Here is a 17586-nt window from a genome sequence, read left to right on the forward strand (position 1 = left end):
ATCTAGCGGCGTACTACAGTACATGATATATAAGGCATCCTATATATATATGTGTGTAATGAATATCTTGAAATACTTTGATTTTCTTTATGAAAATGTTTGTTTTTAACAGGTTTTACTAGAACACTGTGGAATAGAATGACGCTCATGTCACACTTTTTACTGCATATTTTATATGCGTAGTAAGAAAATTATTTTCTTTAGTGACTATTGTGGTATAACATTGATACAGTACACAAGTGATACACATTTTGAGGAGTTGATATAAGTATTCAAGCATCGTGTATCCAATCCAACAAAACGATATATCAAGTACAGAAGTCCGAATATTATCAGATAAGAAGCCTTGATATAGCCTATGTACCACAGCCACTAGATAAGTTGCCAAATTAAAATACTTTAATCATTAATATTCGTAAGAAAAATCAATTGCAAGAAGTACTTTATTGATAGAATAGAATGAATAATGAAAGTGTAAAATACGAATATAGGTATTGACCAATTATCATTGATTATTGTTTAATTTTTTTAAAGATATTAAATCAATTAAAACTTTAAATTACATTAATGTAACATTTCGTTTTTACAAAATATACATACATGATAATATAACACTACAAACTACTGTTTATGATTATTCATACATATTTAATTATATCATAGTCCATGGACGAGTCCAATTGTTTGCGTGCATTTTCTTCAGTACATATTCAGTTTTATTTTCCATTTTTTCCTCTTCTGAGTAACCTGAGCTTTTCAAGTTTATTAACAATTTTCTCTGCTTCAACTTCGTTTTTCTTTGTGTAGAGATTCGAACCAGCAGCTTCATTTTTACCTCCTTTGTTGAGACCCCTGGTTACAGCTGTTTTAGCACTCACTTTTGCTATACTCCGTCTTGCAAGTGGGTCTGTTTTTTATTGAAAATAAAATATTGTAAGAACAATTTAATGAAATCAAACGTATATGATGCTTTCGACAATGTGGAGGGCGAGTTGTTATCATTTTTTGGCCAATTTAGGAATGACACATCGATTTCATGTGTGTATTATCATTTTAAAGAATTAGTATTGTATTAAAAACATACATATCAGGTCTATGTAAGGAATATGACAATCAATTAGGAAACCTTTAATAGCTGACTAAACAAAAGGGTAAATATTGCTGAAATATATGCATGTAAATTCGTAAATCCGAAATAAAACTTGTGTGACAGTCAATATGACATTGATTGAGATTGTTCACGCATCCTTTTTGTACCTATATTAAGAAAATACAGACAACAAGATATGTTCAATGATAAAATCGTCTCTAAATTTAAAGTTGATTTTCTCAAATTGTATTATAATTACAATGATATTTGATTTGTTCTTTCTCCAATCTTAGATTTTATTCATAAGTTAATTTATTAACCTCTGAACTAGCTATCAGTAACATCGAACGCTCATAGGTGTCTTTTTTTTTTTTCTGGATGCAAAGTTCCCGGCCATGTCCACTTTATGCGTCGGTTAGATATGATTCTATCTGTATCCATCTGATGGTTTAAGCATTATTCAATTGATTTGAATAGTTTGTTCTTATTTTGAATTGTTACATCACTGGCGCCAGTTAACACGTCTAATCACCCCCACCCCACCCCCCTTTTCCACACACACACAAACTATGTACGTTTCTCTCCCAAGTCAAGAGCCTGTCATTCAGAGGTTATCGTTTGTTACTGTGGTTCATTTTAGTTCTTTGTTCATTAATGTTTACATAAATAAGGCCGTGATTTTTCTCGTTTGAATTGTTTTATATATATAATCTCGGAGCTTTTTAAGCTAGCTATGCGGTATGGGCTTTGTTTACTGCTTGATTCGGTACGATAACCTCTATTTAGCAAATTTCTGTGTCATTTAATCTAAAGAAAGGATGATTTGGAAGAACTCATTTAATATATGTATTTTTCTGAGCGAATCACAGCATTTGCATGAACATGTCAAGGTAAAACAAGCATTTGCATACTTACTATATGTATTCCAACAAAGGTTGGAGCATCCCCGTTCGTCAGAGCCATCACCACAGTCATCCATACCATCGCATACCCAAGACCATTTTATACAGGAATCAGTAGCACAAAGAAATTGATCACTTTCGCAAGCTGTAATAAAAATTGATGAAATTTTTTTTTTAATATACACAAAAGTTCATGCGATATACAATGAAATATTTAAGCTTCAAGAATACAAGATATCCTTCCTGGTTTAACATGTGATTATATAATGATGGTAATTTACGATAGAATGTTCTCCTGGATTTTCAACTGTTTTTTTAAAGATTGGTGTTGAAATCATATAGGTGTAAAAAAAAATGTAAGGACTCTTGTTCATGTATTCTACTTTATAAAGTAAGCAATAATGTTTGTGTTTAGTTTTTAAATAAAAAAGGTTATTCTGTTATTACGAGAACATCCCATATCGTCTTCTCCACTACTGCAATCAACCCAGGAATCACACTGATAATCTGCAGAGATGCATTGTCCGTCCAAGCACGTATACTGATCATCAGAACAGCCTGAAAAAGCAATAAAGCAATATATATGGCATATAAAATCGTCTACATTGTGTTTTACATCATTTTTCGCTGCTTTTTTTTTAATGTATAAACGTAAGCATTGATGATATAGCATTGAGCAAGAAACCGGGAATATATTAAAGATTGAATGTGAAACCCCTGAACGTATAATAAACCTGCACGTTTATTTATATTTACGAATGATTTCATTCTACGGATGATAGAAACCCCTGAACGTATAATAAACCTGCATGTTTATTTATATTTACGAATGATGTTATTCTACGGATGCTAGAAACCCCTGAACGTATAATAAACCTGCATGTTTATTTATATTTACGAATGATGTCATTCTACGGATGATAGAAACCCCTGAATGTATAATAAACCTGCATATTTATTTATATTTACGAATGATGTCATTCATAGAATTCATGAAAAGTTTTGACAAGTTGTTAGAATCGGAAAGCCTTGTATTGTGAACATTAAAAAATGTAAAGTCATCTCGTATATCATAAACTACGGTATTGTACACAGCAAAATGAGATAGATAAGTACTCTGTATTAAGGTACTCAACACTTGTAAAACCAAACTATACAAAACGCCCGCATAAATGTCTATCTAGTGATGGCGACCATTGTCCATGCATCGAAACCGATTTAAACGAGATAAGAAAGTCATGAAACATTGTGAAAAGCATATTGGAAAAAAAAGATGTTAAAATTATTGTCACTGAAACAGTTACAACCTTACTTGTCCAAATGAAGAAAAAAAAAGATGGAAAAAGAACTTAAAAAAGAAATGATGCATGAAATGTAAACTAATAAAGAAAAGGTAAAACAGCACTTTTAGTCAGATGTATCTAGGCTATGTGCAAGAAAAGACATTGTAGAATTTGACAATGCGAACATATTAGAAAAAACGCAAACCTTCACAAAGAAAACAGACTACTAAAAGAAGATATTGAAAATGCAAACTGGAATAAACAATACTAAAGGAAAAACAATATTATTTTTTTTTTGACTTTCAAGAAAAAAAGGAGAACATATTGCCTCATAGCTTTTTACATGAGATAAGTAAACTAAATCTAACAATTGAACCATCAGAAATTGAAGCAGCATACAGAATACCAGGAAAACACGGAAAACCTAGACCAATTCTTATAAAATTGATGCGCTTAGAATAAAAAATCTCTAAATTGCAAAATAGAAATCTTAAGAAGTTCGCATCTCTGACAATGTCACAAAATTTAACCAAAGGCTGCTTAATATGTTAGAACTGCATGAGGGTGTCATCAGTGCGAGGTATTTCAACGGACATATAGTTGTCACTGGCTTAAAGTGGAAACGTCATTGTTTTGACATTGATGACAAAATTAGGCAGAAATGAAACTCATACGAATATATTCTTAAAATGACCGGTTATAACATTTGATGTATATTTATTCACAGTTGTTTATTGTCGTTTATTCCTTGCTGTTATTCTTATAAAATCATCATGTTATTTTGGTATTGTTCAACACAAAAGGTGAAAGTCTGAATCTTTGTATTGTAGGCTGTACTATCTGGGAGTGGCGTACCTAATTTTTTTTGTGACGGAATTTTATGTCTATTTCCGCATTGGTCTTTAATTGTTCTATTCGTTTCAAAATTTCCGGTAGAAAATTTAACAAAAACAACCCATTTGAACTGTGTTGAAATACACTTTTTTTAATATTATTGCTTAGAAGGTAACCTGTTTTTCAATCTCATCTTCGACTTTAAAGCGTATTTGACACTACACTTATATTTAAAAATACATCGAACACCGTCGACTATATTAGAAGAAGTATACTCTTATTGGTTCTATACTATCATAATGAATATATAAAATACCGTATGATGGAGCCAAAGGAACATCACGGTCTTCAAAAGGGAAAATAAACAAAAGGGAAGGACAAATCGTGTCTTTTGTCGAAAATTTTAGTATGGAGTTTTCCATATTAGCTTGAATTTAATATATAATTACTGACAATTCATAAATATACGTAAACATATGCTCGACGATTGTTTTGAACACAAACAATTGTTCGATGATAAAACAATTTAACTTGAAGACCTATATACGCAATCTGAACATTGAAATGAATTTTGATAATGAGGCAACAGAAATTAGAACATAATGGATAAAACAGAAATATGATGAAAGTCTATGACTAGTAGAAACCAAATGCATTCAGGGTTTATCTTGTGATCTATTACTATGGATGTGTATGTTTGGTAGTAGACAATTTCGTTTCAACACGTTTGTGAAGAGGTTTTGTTATTTAAAATACTTACAAAATGCTGTTCCCAAAAAAATCCCAATTACTAGAACTACCTTCATAATTGTGTATGTTTTACCGGTAACTAAAAAGAAAAATGATATCATCAAAATTAGGTATTATGAACTTTAAAATTTGTAATGGCCAACTAGTAGGGTTTGATACAAATAGCTTAAGACTTTTATAATTCGTATATTTCTTACCAGCACAGTAGTCAGTATTTATGTCCTGACATGACTTATTGTAGATATGGGCACTTCTGTATATTAACGGATGCAAAAACTGGCTTCACATTTTTCGAAATACTGAGGATGTGCTTTCTATGATTACATTACCTGAACTGTATATGTCAAAATTATTAGTCTTTTTTTGTCTTCAACTCCGTCCCTCATTTAATCTTTTGAATAGATTTGAGTGTGACAAATGAGTCTTTTATTGACAAAATGAGATTCTGATGTAAACAATTTTAATCATAGTATCTTTGTTAAATGTATAATGAATAATTTAGAATTCCTGACTTGTTCATGTAATCGAATGATTCAAATGTACGTAATGGGTTAAACTCAGTGGAAAATAGGAAAAATTTTAATGTAATCATTGTTATATTGTGCATTAATTTGCAATATTAACTCGGTATTCAAAAGGATTTCAATGCATACGTTTATTCACTTTAGACTGTTATACAGTATATAAATTAGAGAACAAATAGTGTTAAATAAAATCAAAGAAATATATCGTAAAATGAGAATAATTGTCTCGATATATCTATTGATAATTCTCTTACGGTTTCATGGTTTTATCTAAGTTTTGAAATAAAGAAGTTTTCGCGAAAATTCTTAATTTCATTGGAATTCAGTTCCCGCGAGGTTCACGCTAACATTTATTTTAGAAACAATTCCGGTAATCGTCATATGAAAATATCATGTGGATTGCACGTGAGATGCACGTGAGCATCACATGATATACACGTGAACCTATTTTAACTGAGTCCACGTGAGGTTTTAATTACTAATCCCGAGTGACGTTAATGTTCATAGTATTCTAATACTATCTCAAGCTTATACGCATCTGCAACTGTCAATGTTTATGACCACTAAATCAAATAATTATATGATAAATTATAGATGAGGTTAAAGTTTATTTAGCTTAAATGTTAAGTTTAAGGTCGGCGAACATTAAAACAATTTAATACTGATTACAACATAGACGATTAGATGAAATTTTGACAATTATAATACATTGAATCTAAAACTTACATGTGTTGTCAGCAGTGGAAGCCAGGTCAGGACGTGGAGTTATTAACACAACTGCTCCATATATATGCAAAATTTTAAAGCTATGGTTTAATTTGATTGGACACAATTGCAAGTCGCAGTTAGTAAATTTAAATGATAATAGAAATTGCTGAATGTACCTTTTTTCCTCTTTTTGTTAAATTTGCGTTTTTCAAAAACCTTGACTGTTTTCAACAAACGCCAATGAAAGTTTACGGATGTTCAAATACACTTATTATTTGCACAAACATGTTTTGTTGTCATATTTCATGATGTCTATCTTCATACTACTTTTAAAAGATAGATCTAGAACGATAACTGTATACGTATCGAAAACCGATCTACAAAAATACATTTGTCTATAATAGAAATGTAAATTCATCTCGTATATCATAAACCTTGGCCATATTTTCGACTAGGATGCAGGTGGGAAGCAGAGTCTACTTTTTGCCTGTATAAAGAATTTTTAAATGTTGATTGCGCTATCTGTATATTAGAGTATATAAATAACAAGAGAATCGAGTTTGAATTATTAAGGTCGTATATAAATGCAAAAAGAACAGAACATATCTATTGTTGACAGTGTTTTAACTGATACATGTATCTTTTAATTTTGAAAAGAATATAAAAACATACAATTAACAGTATTTACTAAAGATGCACTAGCTATGAGAGACAAAACAGCACTCTAATTTGTTTTGATCAATTAGGAATGAAAGTGAATTAATGAAATAATAATTCGTTTGTGGCAAACAGTTTGGCCAATAAACATCGCTGATGAACAATTCACTTGCTAGTGAATAATTCTACTTCATTAAGTATATATTCAAGACATGTTATTTTCACTATAACCCCTTTGGTAGGGATTGGTAGCGCATACATAAGCCGTGATGTGTTATTAATTGCTAATCTCCCTAAGAATCAGGCAGTGGTGAAAACATGACCAGAAAACCCCACCCAATTTGAAACTGATTTCAGTTCATAATATATAGTTATGCACAAAATTAACATTCATTTTCATTTTCTGTTCTGGTAATAGAAAAATACCATTTGGTTGAAATGCACTAGAAACTAACGAATAAGGGGCGATAACTCTGTAGTTTGCTATCATTCTTACCAATTTTCTAACCAAGTTATTTGATATTACCAGACACACACAAACGAAAGAATTATACTTTTTAACTCAGGATGATGGTTAATATTAAATAGAATGATCATGATGATTAGCTCGTTGGGTTTTTTCTAATCATGTTTTAATTTTTACCTAAATTGCCTGATTCTTACAAAGACTGGCACTTAAAGAGAACACAATGACAGCATTGCAAGTGAAACAAGAATAACCCATTTGATAAACTGATTTGATCAACAAAAACTTTTTATTAGAAAAGAGATGATTATCATATATTTTTTGCTTATGATAAGTTATCAAACAGACCCTAAAAAATCCAATTGAATGAGTTCTTTTCATTTCTTTATTTGTGTTCACATCAAATAGTTTGACCGTTGACAGTCTTGTGATTGAAAATAATATGAAAAACTTAAAAGAATATTAGTTCCATAATGTGTCTAAAACAACAACAAAAATCAGTTTTTTTAACTATTAAAAAAGTGTTACGTTTTAGAATTTGACTACATTTGAAGTATTTTTAAAACAAGTACCGTTACTCCTCGTTTCTTATGGACTAGAACTAGATCTGAAAAAACAAACTGTATAAAAAAATTTCATATGAAAAATAAAAAGATAACAATATCTATCAACAGACGGAGAAACAGGTTTATTTAATTTATTTTTGTCCATCTGATTTGTATAGTTCGTTCTTATGTTGTACTGTTATACCACTGTCCCAACTTAGGGGGAGGGTTTGAATCCTGCTAACATGTTTAACCCCGCCACATTATTTATGTATGTGCCTGTACCGAGTCAGGAGCCTGTAAATTCAGTGGTTGACGTTTGTTTATGTGTTACATATTTGTTTTTCGTTCATTTTTTTACATAAATAAGGCCGTTAGTTTTCTCATTTGAATTGTTTTACATTGTCTTATCGGGGCCTGTTATAGCTGACTATGCGGTATGGACTTTGCTCATTGTTGAAGGCCGTACGGTGAGCTATAGTTGTTAATGTCTGTGTCATTTTGGTCTTTTGTGGATAGTTGTCTCAATGGCAAATATACCACATCTTCTTTTTATATTATATCCAACAATGAACTTGTTGTATCATTGATCGCAATGTTTACGCATTTTCTTAAGAAGGCAGATTTTAACACTACATACGCCGAACTTTCTAACTGATTTATTTATTTGTGGAATTGTTTACTTCAATCTTTTCTCGGGAGTTAACAGTGTAGAACATTTTAAAACATTATAATTATAGAACTTGTCAAGGCTGCATACATAATGTGTCGACTTAAAACATGTATTATCTTGAATTATAAACGATTCAGTATTAAATATTTAGTAGAGCATTTTATTTTACCTCTCATGTAATAAAAATATACGACAAAACAAGACAAATAGACTGCATCAGATATTTGCATCCATTGTTTGATAATTATTTATGTTCGAATCAAATATTCAATGTCTAATAAGTATGCTAGAAAATATATTATGTATAATAAACAGATACATGTACATGTTTTCTTTTATTTATTCATTTAAGACAGGATTTATACTATACAAAATCGACAAACACCACTTTTCTATTGAAAAGTGTAAAATAAGTCAAACAATATTCTGTATCATTTAACACGAGTCAATAATCTTCGTCTTATTTCTAATAAACTTATTACAAAAAAATCACGATTATTACCTAGTACCTAATAACATCAATATCACAAAAGAAACAGAATGGATACATCATTGAAATTTTAACAAAATATTATGCAGGTATCAAACAACAGATTTTTTTCCAATTGATAAAACGACTTTATAATGAAGAAAAGTGAGACGCGACTTCTTAATAATCGTCACTTGATAAATGTTGCATAACAGGCTAATCTTTCGAAAAAGTGTAAACATGTTAAAATAACATTGACACATGAATTCGTAATAGTGATAACGAATCCGTAGATGAAGTATCACGCTTAACACTTTATATATATATATTTAACATTACTTGATGCATATTTGTTCGTTTTGCCACCAGTTTGATTCATTATAATAAATAGCATTCTCGTAAAAGAATGTTAGCTTAATCCCAAAATTTATGATAATAAACTCAACATAGATACCAGGATTAAAATTAAAGAATTACGCCAGAAATTGGTTTCGTAAACAAAAAAACAAAAAAAAATTTTAGAAGGTCAACAAAAGTACAAAGTTAAAGAGCCTTTATACCTAAAAGCTTTGCCAAATACTGATAAGGTGAATAATACATACAGCTAAGCTATTCCTGAAATAGAAAAGGAATAGATAAGACGATTTTTCATTTCCTTTGGCATGTATCTTATATTAGTCATTCATTTTTAGATGGTGATGTTCCCCTGTCACCGTCTTATGATGCTTATATATCTCATTTTTATCGATTCGATTGTCATGTAACAACGTATTCGATTTTAAAGAAACAAATCTATCTATAATTGAAAAATTGTTACACCAGGATTTTTATATCACAAACTTGTAAAAACATTGATAAATTTACCATCTGTACACGGACATCAATCGTAAATGCAAATCGACACACACACATCGTATTCGTTTATGAATTTCAAATCCAGTCTGTTATGGGAATATTATTTACAAAGCACAAAAATGACGATATTCCTCTCAAAAGCTAACAAAACCTTTACTTAAATAAGATGCTGATGTCATGTCATTGAGAATGATACATTTTGGAAAGAATATAGATTTACATATGAGTCTTTTGCAGACGAAACGCGCGTCTGGCGTATATTCAAAATTTAGTCCTGGTATCTATGATGAGTTTATATACAGGGTCTTTGCAATGCTAATACACACATTTTTTTAAAGACTAGTTACTGACATGATATGGATTATGTTCATCCCATATATTGTATGATGGTATTATAATATACCCTAGGTAGGAATGTGGTTTATTTTCATCGACAAAACATACACAAACAACAAAACAATATTTTGAAAAAGAAAAAAGTAGTAAAACAATTTAGTGTTAGTTGAAAATCCAATTAAATTATTCCAAAATGAAGGCTGCTTCTCATATTTTCATTTTTCATTAAATAATTTTAAAGAGAAACCAGTAATAAATGATAGAAACCAGAGGTATTACAAGTACACACAGTATTTCAAAAACACCATTAAATACGAAGAAAAGATGCACATATATTTGTTACGGTCTTTGCACAAGTAAAGTAGGAAATTAATGACACGCAAATCAAGATATGAACCGACTTAACTGTATATGTTGTATTCTTTATCTCTAGTTTGACAGGATAAGGTGCATGCTATAAAATAGTGTTTTAGCGGGACGGGAAAACTTGATTTGCCGAGCTCGAATCTGTCTGACAGACCGAACTATGTTTAGATTTTCACAATATTTATTTATTGTAGACTTATTGTAATTCGCATAATGTTTTCTTTGTTTAAGTATGTTAAAATTAAAATGAGAATGTAAAGCTAAATTTAATACACCTTTTTGGATAAGAAAAACATATCTTAGCCGAAAATGAATCTTTTCGACTGACCTAGTTATCTGTAAAAAAGCAATATTTACAACAACAAATATGTTTACTGTAAATTCAGAAATTAATACGAGGTTTTTATTATTGCGAAAAATGCGACTGAGTTGTAAACGCACTAAATGACAACATCGCAATAATAAATGCACGCAATAATTTATGAATTTACAGTACTTCTGTATTGTCACAAAAGCAAGCAATGGAGAAAATTTCAAGAATCATAAAAAAGAGAAAATTTATGCGTCAAGGATACAGACTTTGGTGTATAAAAATGAAAGATAAAGTATTTAAAGATACGGACTACACACACATTCCCTCTTATGCATATGTCGTTCTTAAGGTGGCTCGGGACTATTCGACTGCGCATAAGTTCACGCATGAATTACAAAAGTATTTTTCGTAAATTCGATATTTTTTTTTAAATATTTTGATTGATTAGAAATGTTTAAGCATTGTAGTTATGTACCTAATATAATATTTTCGTTATTATCGGTATTTTTTAAAGGGTCAAAATGACAATTCACCCATTTTCACAATTTTCCCGCCAACATTTGGGTTTTAAGGCCAAATATTTTTTTTTCCTTATCGATGACCTATGTTTTTTGTTGGCTCATTCTTTGAAGCTATATTCCAGCTTTTTATATTACAGTTTTGGACCAATTGTCATAGATCGTTTTTTGGATATTCCGAAAAAAATATGCCAACACCTCTATTTTCCCTATCATTTCATTGAAAATGATCCTTTTACATACCTTTTTAGAAGTAAAATTTTGAGCTTAAATTGTCCGTGACCTCCTATTTTTTTCGACCAATTCGATTCAATTTCTTTAAAGAATAAAATAACCAAAAATACGGCACTTCTGATAGAAACTTCGAATACGCCCGAGCCACCTTAAAATAATCAAACCAAAAAGAAACGTAAAAGTATCTTTCAACTGATTTACATAATTGGTCGATATTACCACAAAGTTTTCTTAAAAGGATTTTTTTTTTAAATACATATTATATGTTAAAATAAACTATTTAAAAATTTGAAGCGCTTTACAGAACTCGTATATGACATTTCTGACATAGATATTTGCTTATCAAATTGTTCTATTTTGAGCTAAAACAAGTATTTATCTAGTCAAAAATGAACAGACAATGTTGTTAAAATATCTCGAAGTTGACTTACACAGTCATCTCAGTATCAGAATTTCTGACAAACGAGACGAGTTTAATTTTGAAATTGTAAATTTCAACCACCTTAGTAGCAATATACCAACTTATCCTGCATATGGGATTTCCCAACTTATTCTATATTCCAGAACTTGCTGCTACTACTCAGAGTTTTAAACGTCATCAGTGTCTGAGCAGAAAGTAAATGAACCAGAGGTATGTCAAAAAAATTCTCGTCCGTTTACTAAAAAAGTTCATCGGAAGGTTCCAAGACCTTGTTGATAAGTATTCCGTATCAACCTAACAAAAAAGACATCTTGGTCTTGATGTGAAAATTTTGTGTACTGAGGTTTTCTATCATCTTAACAACGTGTTATATTGTTCTATTGTTAATATTACTTTTACTGTCGGATTGTTTTATGTGATATCCATTTAACATTTAACGTGGCTCCGTACTTTAACATTTCGTCAATGTGTTTGTATTATCTTTAATTTTTTATGGTGTGTTTTGTATATGCGACTTTTTGTGTTTTTTGGTTCTTATAACATAACAATGTACTTTGAAATATCCCGTCAGTATGTTATTGTTCTATAATGTGTCATTATGATATAATTCTTTAATGAACTAGATATGATTTTTAACCCTGTATGCTAATATTGCCCATGTGAAATTTTAAAATTGTTTGTTTAACAATTGAGGTGTAATACCACCAAATCATGGTACGTCACATCCGGTTGCATACGAAAGTAGGTCTAAAAAAATATTCCTTTGAATTTGACCGTTGTAGGTAATTAATCCTACATTTTATTGCAGTAAAAGTATTTCTGTGTCATAAACATATGTCTTGGGTATTTCAAAACACCATTATTTTTTATTTGTGATTTCTATAGAAAATTTTGTAATCTTGAGGTTACATGGTGACTAAACCTTGTACACAGATAGAATAAGGGGAGAAATTTGATTGGTTAACTTCAGATGATGGTTATTTTCTTATATGCAATGAAATGTTATGTGAAACTTTTTCTATAGAACTGGACAGGATAAAACTTTTCTCATGCCAAGTATTTCTTTATTTGAAACAAAGATAAATTCTGCACAATTTTTTGAAAAGTGCAAATTTAACAAAGACTAATAGGGGAAAATCAATGGTGGTATTACAGCTTGAACGACAAAAATATGTGACGTCTACAATTTTCTGACGTCAGACATGCGTATCAATATATGTTTTAGTAGATATATGTTTTTTCTGTTAAATTCTTCCTTTTAAAGTTGTTACTCAATGATGACTGCTGTACCCATATTTTCACTATTTTTTTTAATATGTCTGTTTAGTTCATGCATCATTGTAAATATAACGGAATTTGATGAGACTGTCAACAAAGTGAGAGGTTTAATGATATAAAATCAGGTTTAATCCACCATGGAAATGCCTGTACCAAGTCAGGAATTTGACAGTTCTTGTCCTTTTTTTTTGACATTGATAATGGACTTTCCAAATTGATTTTCCTCTGAGCTCAATATTTTTGTGATTTTACTTTTTGGTTAAAATAGAAAAACATAAAACAGTTCTCGAAATACAAAATAAGAACCCATATGCGTTACCCGTCAAATTTAATTTTGAAAGCAAATAATAGATTGTTGTATACGTCAACACAGTTTATTTCCTAAATTTAAGGTCGCCGATCGTAAATACAGAAGTTTCTAAAACCACGACTCTTTTGTAAAGTTTAATATAATATAGATATTGTGATTTGTTTGCCTACTGGTTCTTAGATATGATCTCGATGTTTCATCTCTTAGAAACATAACTTGGGAATGTCACCAGTATAAAACATATTGTTGCGGTGACAATTTAATTCTAAAGTAGGCGCACAGCTATGAAGGAGGTAGTACCGCATTTTAGTACAAGTTTAAACTATACAAAGTTCGGGATATATAAATGAAAAAAAAACATTTTTGAATAAAATCGTAGTGCATATCAATTTTTCATTCTAGTACATAATTTTTACGAATTTCAATAATCAAAATGACACAATTAAAAAATACAACTATTGTTTCCTGTATGTTAACTTCCGAATAACACTATTTACAGGGTTTGTAAAACCATGGCGGATGCAACATGTGAAGCAGGATATACTTACTCATCGAGAGTACTCGAGATCAATTATAGTTTTTGGTACGGTTCGTACTGCTTAGTCTTTTGTTTCTATGTTATGTCTTGTATACTATTGTTGTTTTTTTTTTTCATTGTGCTGTTAATTTATTTTCGATCTTGGAGTGTGAATGTCACTGCGGTATCTTTCTTATCTCTTGTATAAGACATAGATATGAAAGATACCAGATGACAGTCTCAAATAGGTCTTCACACTATCTCACTTTTAGTAGAGCGAATGCATAGCAATTTAAGATGAGAACAACAAAATACACATTTTTAAGTAGCTAGATCATACGTCCACATCTACTTGATATATTAACAGATAAAGGCAACAGTAGTATACCGCTGTTCAAAATTCATAAATCCATGGACAAAAAACAAAAAAACAAAAGACACAGACTAAAGTAAACATATGTACTAACAAAACGACAACAGACGCAGAATTCAGTAAATGCCTTACAAAAATTCAAATGACACAATGAGATGAAAAAAACTCAAAAACTTGGCATTAAAAAGTCTTGTTTGACTGAACAGCTCATAAAGAGCTTGAATGGTTACTTTTATAAGTTAACGTTCAAGGTCAGATTTGCTATCATATCAAATGCACATATATTATACATACACGTATAACAATTCAAAGTCCAAAACACTTATTTTTTTTCACTAGACTGTTTAATACATTGTAGTGTGAAGGGAAAGTTCTAACTGAGGTTTAAATGAATGTTTGCGGATTATTGAACAACACAAGACACATCATGCTTGGTGTTAAAGAAGGAGACAAATGTAAATACAACAATATTGTTACTGTATCACATACCCTTGGTTCCTGCTGATAGTGCACCTAATCGCTCGGTTTTATCTGGGATCTGAATACTTTTTTTTTTATTATAACCTTATTAGGAAGATTATGATTAACAATTTTAACAGACAGGAGACAGTATGCAGCATATTCATACTAAAACCTTCATATTAGTGATTATAAGAAATCAGATTATTTGAAGCGATCAATTAATTTCCGAAGAATTTGTTTCCATATTTTCTTATTTTGAAATCCATCATAATAATTCTACACAGATAAAGGACAATAAGTTAGTATACATAGGCTTCCGGTAACAAACTGAATACTGGGATCAGTCAATTGGAAGGCAAAACACATTTTTAGTTTAAAAGTGTATACCTGGTAAACAGCAAATGCAATTTGTCTGTTAAAAGGTTTATTTGACCATTACCATAAGCTAAAACAACAAGTAAGAAGTAAGCAGACATACATGATTTGTTTTAAGTATACACGGATCATTTTTATGTCATCACAATCCTTGTACATAACTATATATGAATTTAATTACGATAACAGATATTACAATAGTTCAGTTAAAAGATTTTCCCAAATTAGGAAATGGGAACTGTTTGAGTGCGAGTTTAATCCGCTTTTATTAAGTAAAAATACAATTGTATATTTAAAAGCGACGCAGAAACTGTTTAAGAAAATTCATACAAACTCTTTAAATATTTTTTAAAATATTCTATGCCAGACTCGATTTAATTTGAATGTTTTTTTTTTCTGTTTTTACTTAGAAAAGAGGGACGAAAGATACCAAAGGGATAGTCAAACTCATAAATCTAAAATAAACTGACAACGCCATGGCTTAAAATAAAAAAAGACAAACAGACAAACAATAGTACATATGACACAACACACAAAACTAAAGAATAAACAACACGAACCTCATCAAAAACTAGGGATGATCTCGTGTGCTCCGGAAGGATAAACAGATCCTGCTCCACGTGTGTGTTGCTTATATGATAACAAAGTCAGTAAATTATCTCATTCGGTAGGTCACATTAATGAAAGGGAAGAGCTTGTAGTTACGACGTAAGGAACATATCCGATATTATTTGTGAAACGGTTTTTACACAACGATCAACCAACTCGTGATGGCGTCCGTAAAATTTACAAAGTGATGATTTCAACTTGTCAACCATTTGGAACTCTTGGTTTAATAGTTTTTTGTGAGCAGCAACCCCCTGTCAAGAACATCGTGATATGAAAGGCAAGCACAAAAATATCGTATCAATTGGGAGATATATAAATCGTATGCAGGTGCTGCTGTAACGTTGCTGCTTTGAAATGGAAAGCTGAAATAATATTTTTTGTAGTAAAGTTTTGTTTTCAACTGACCCTCATTGTCAATTTATAGATGCAAGTCATACTATGAGGTCGACTTAAATGTTTCTTGTGTATCTTTTAGCTCTAGTTCGATAAGATAAATGCGTTCAACATAGTCACCATATTTTGAATCATTTAGTGAAAAAAACATCATCTATATAGCAGAAAGTAGAATTAAAGGATTTTAACTTCGTATCTATCTTTCTTAGAAGTTTCATGTATGTAGTCAGTCTCATAATAATAAAGAAACAAGTTTGTAAACAGAGGGACACATTTTGTTCCCGTCAGAATGCCGACAGTCTGTTGAAAAAACACTTTCTCCGAACGTAACAAATATGTTGTCAATCAAGAAATCAAGCATCTTGGTAATGTTAGTTTCAGAGATTTTTTGGTTTGAAATTAGAGGATCCTTTACAAAGTGTGATTTATCCCTCCTTAAGACAAAATACTTGTATCTACGTTGGCCAATTTTCTTTATGGAAAAAAGCCCTACCAACTTTTTTTTATTTGTCTTTTAGTTTTCAATGTGGAATACTTGTGTAAAGTGTCAAAAAGTCAAAGGTTTTAAATCTACATCTGAAGATAAAATGTGTCTTCTTGTAAATCGTATGTTGCCTGTTACTGTATATGTATAAAGATCTTTTAACATTATATGGTTTGTAAGGTCATTGGGAAAAAATCATAAAAGGATGATAACTTCTTTTTTCTTAAATAAATAACAACACAAGGGTGTACCATAATAAATGTATGAAACAGATTTAAATAAGCAAATTAGATATATATCGAACTGAAAATGATATATGAATCTTAAGTAATATTATATTTTCCATTTCATCATATATATTATTCAAACATCAATGTAGTTCAGGGTTGCCCTTCGTAAACAACATGAACATTTTAACGAACCATGAATTTGTACTTTATAAGTCAATTTTATAATTTTGCTGACATAAAAGTTATTTCAAATTCTGAATTATATAAATAAAAAAGGTATTAGATATTTACAGTACGTTTTAAAATTACCATACACCATGTGTTGTCTTTTTAAAATGAAACCAAAACGAATGTCTTCGGGATATTTGCTGTTCTAATTTTGAGTTATTCGAAGGCTTCTTGTTTTATCCATGTGAGTTCAGTACACATTTTGATGATGATGAAAATTATAGACGTGAAATATTTTGAGTAGCCTTGTGATTGACATGTAACAAAAAATACTAAAATTAACCAAAAGTGCTCACACAATAAAATGATTAGAAATGTACATTCGATTGACGATATTCACAACTACACAGATATAGACAGATGTAATATGAGTGTCAACGAGA

The 17586-nt window shown here is 30.4% G+C and overlaps 1 protein-coding gene across 1 annotated transcript; it reads right to left on the reverse strand.

Annotated features, from left to right (window-relative positions):
- Window positions 1-486: 486 nt before the first annotated feature.
- LOC143051151 (uncharacterized) lies at window positions 487-6196 on the reverse strand. The gene is made up of 5 exons (XM_076224159.1): window positions 6110-6196; window positions 4870-4938; window positions 2440-2550; window positions 2006-2137; window positions 487-907 (listed from the first exon to the last, which is right to left on the reverse strand). The coding sequence occupies exons 2-5, from the start codon at window positions 4913-4915 to the stop codon at window positions 717-719; spliced, it is 480 nt and encodes a 159-aa protein (XP_076080274.1). The 5' UTR covers window positions 4916-4938; window positions 6110-6196; the 3' UTR covers window positions 487-716.
- Window positions 6197-17586: the final 11390 nt, after the last annotated feature.

Source organism: Mytilus galloprovincialis, chromosome 11, assembly GCF_965363235.1.
Source record: "Mytilus galloprovincialis chromosome 11, xbMytGall1.hap1.1, whole genome shotgun sequence".
Classification (NCBI taxonomy): Eukaryota; Metazoa; Mollusca; class Bivalvia; order Mytilida; family Mytilidae; genus Mytilus; species Mytilus galloprovincialis.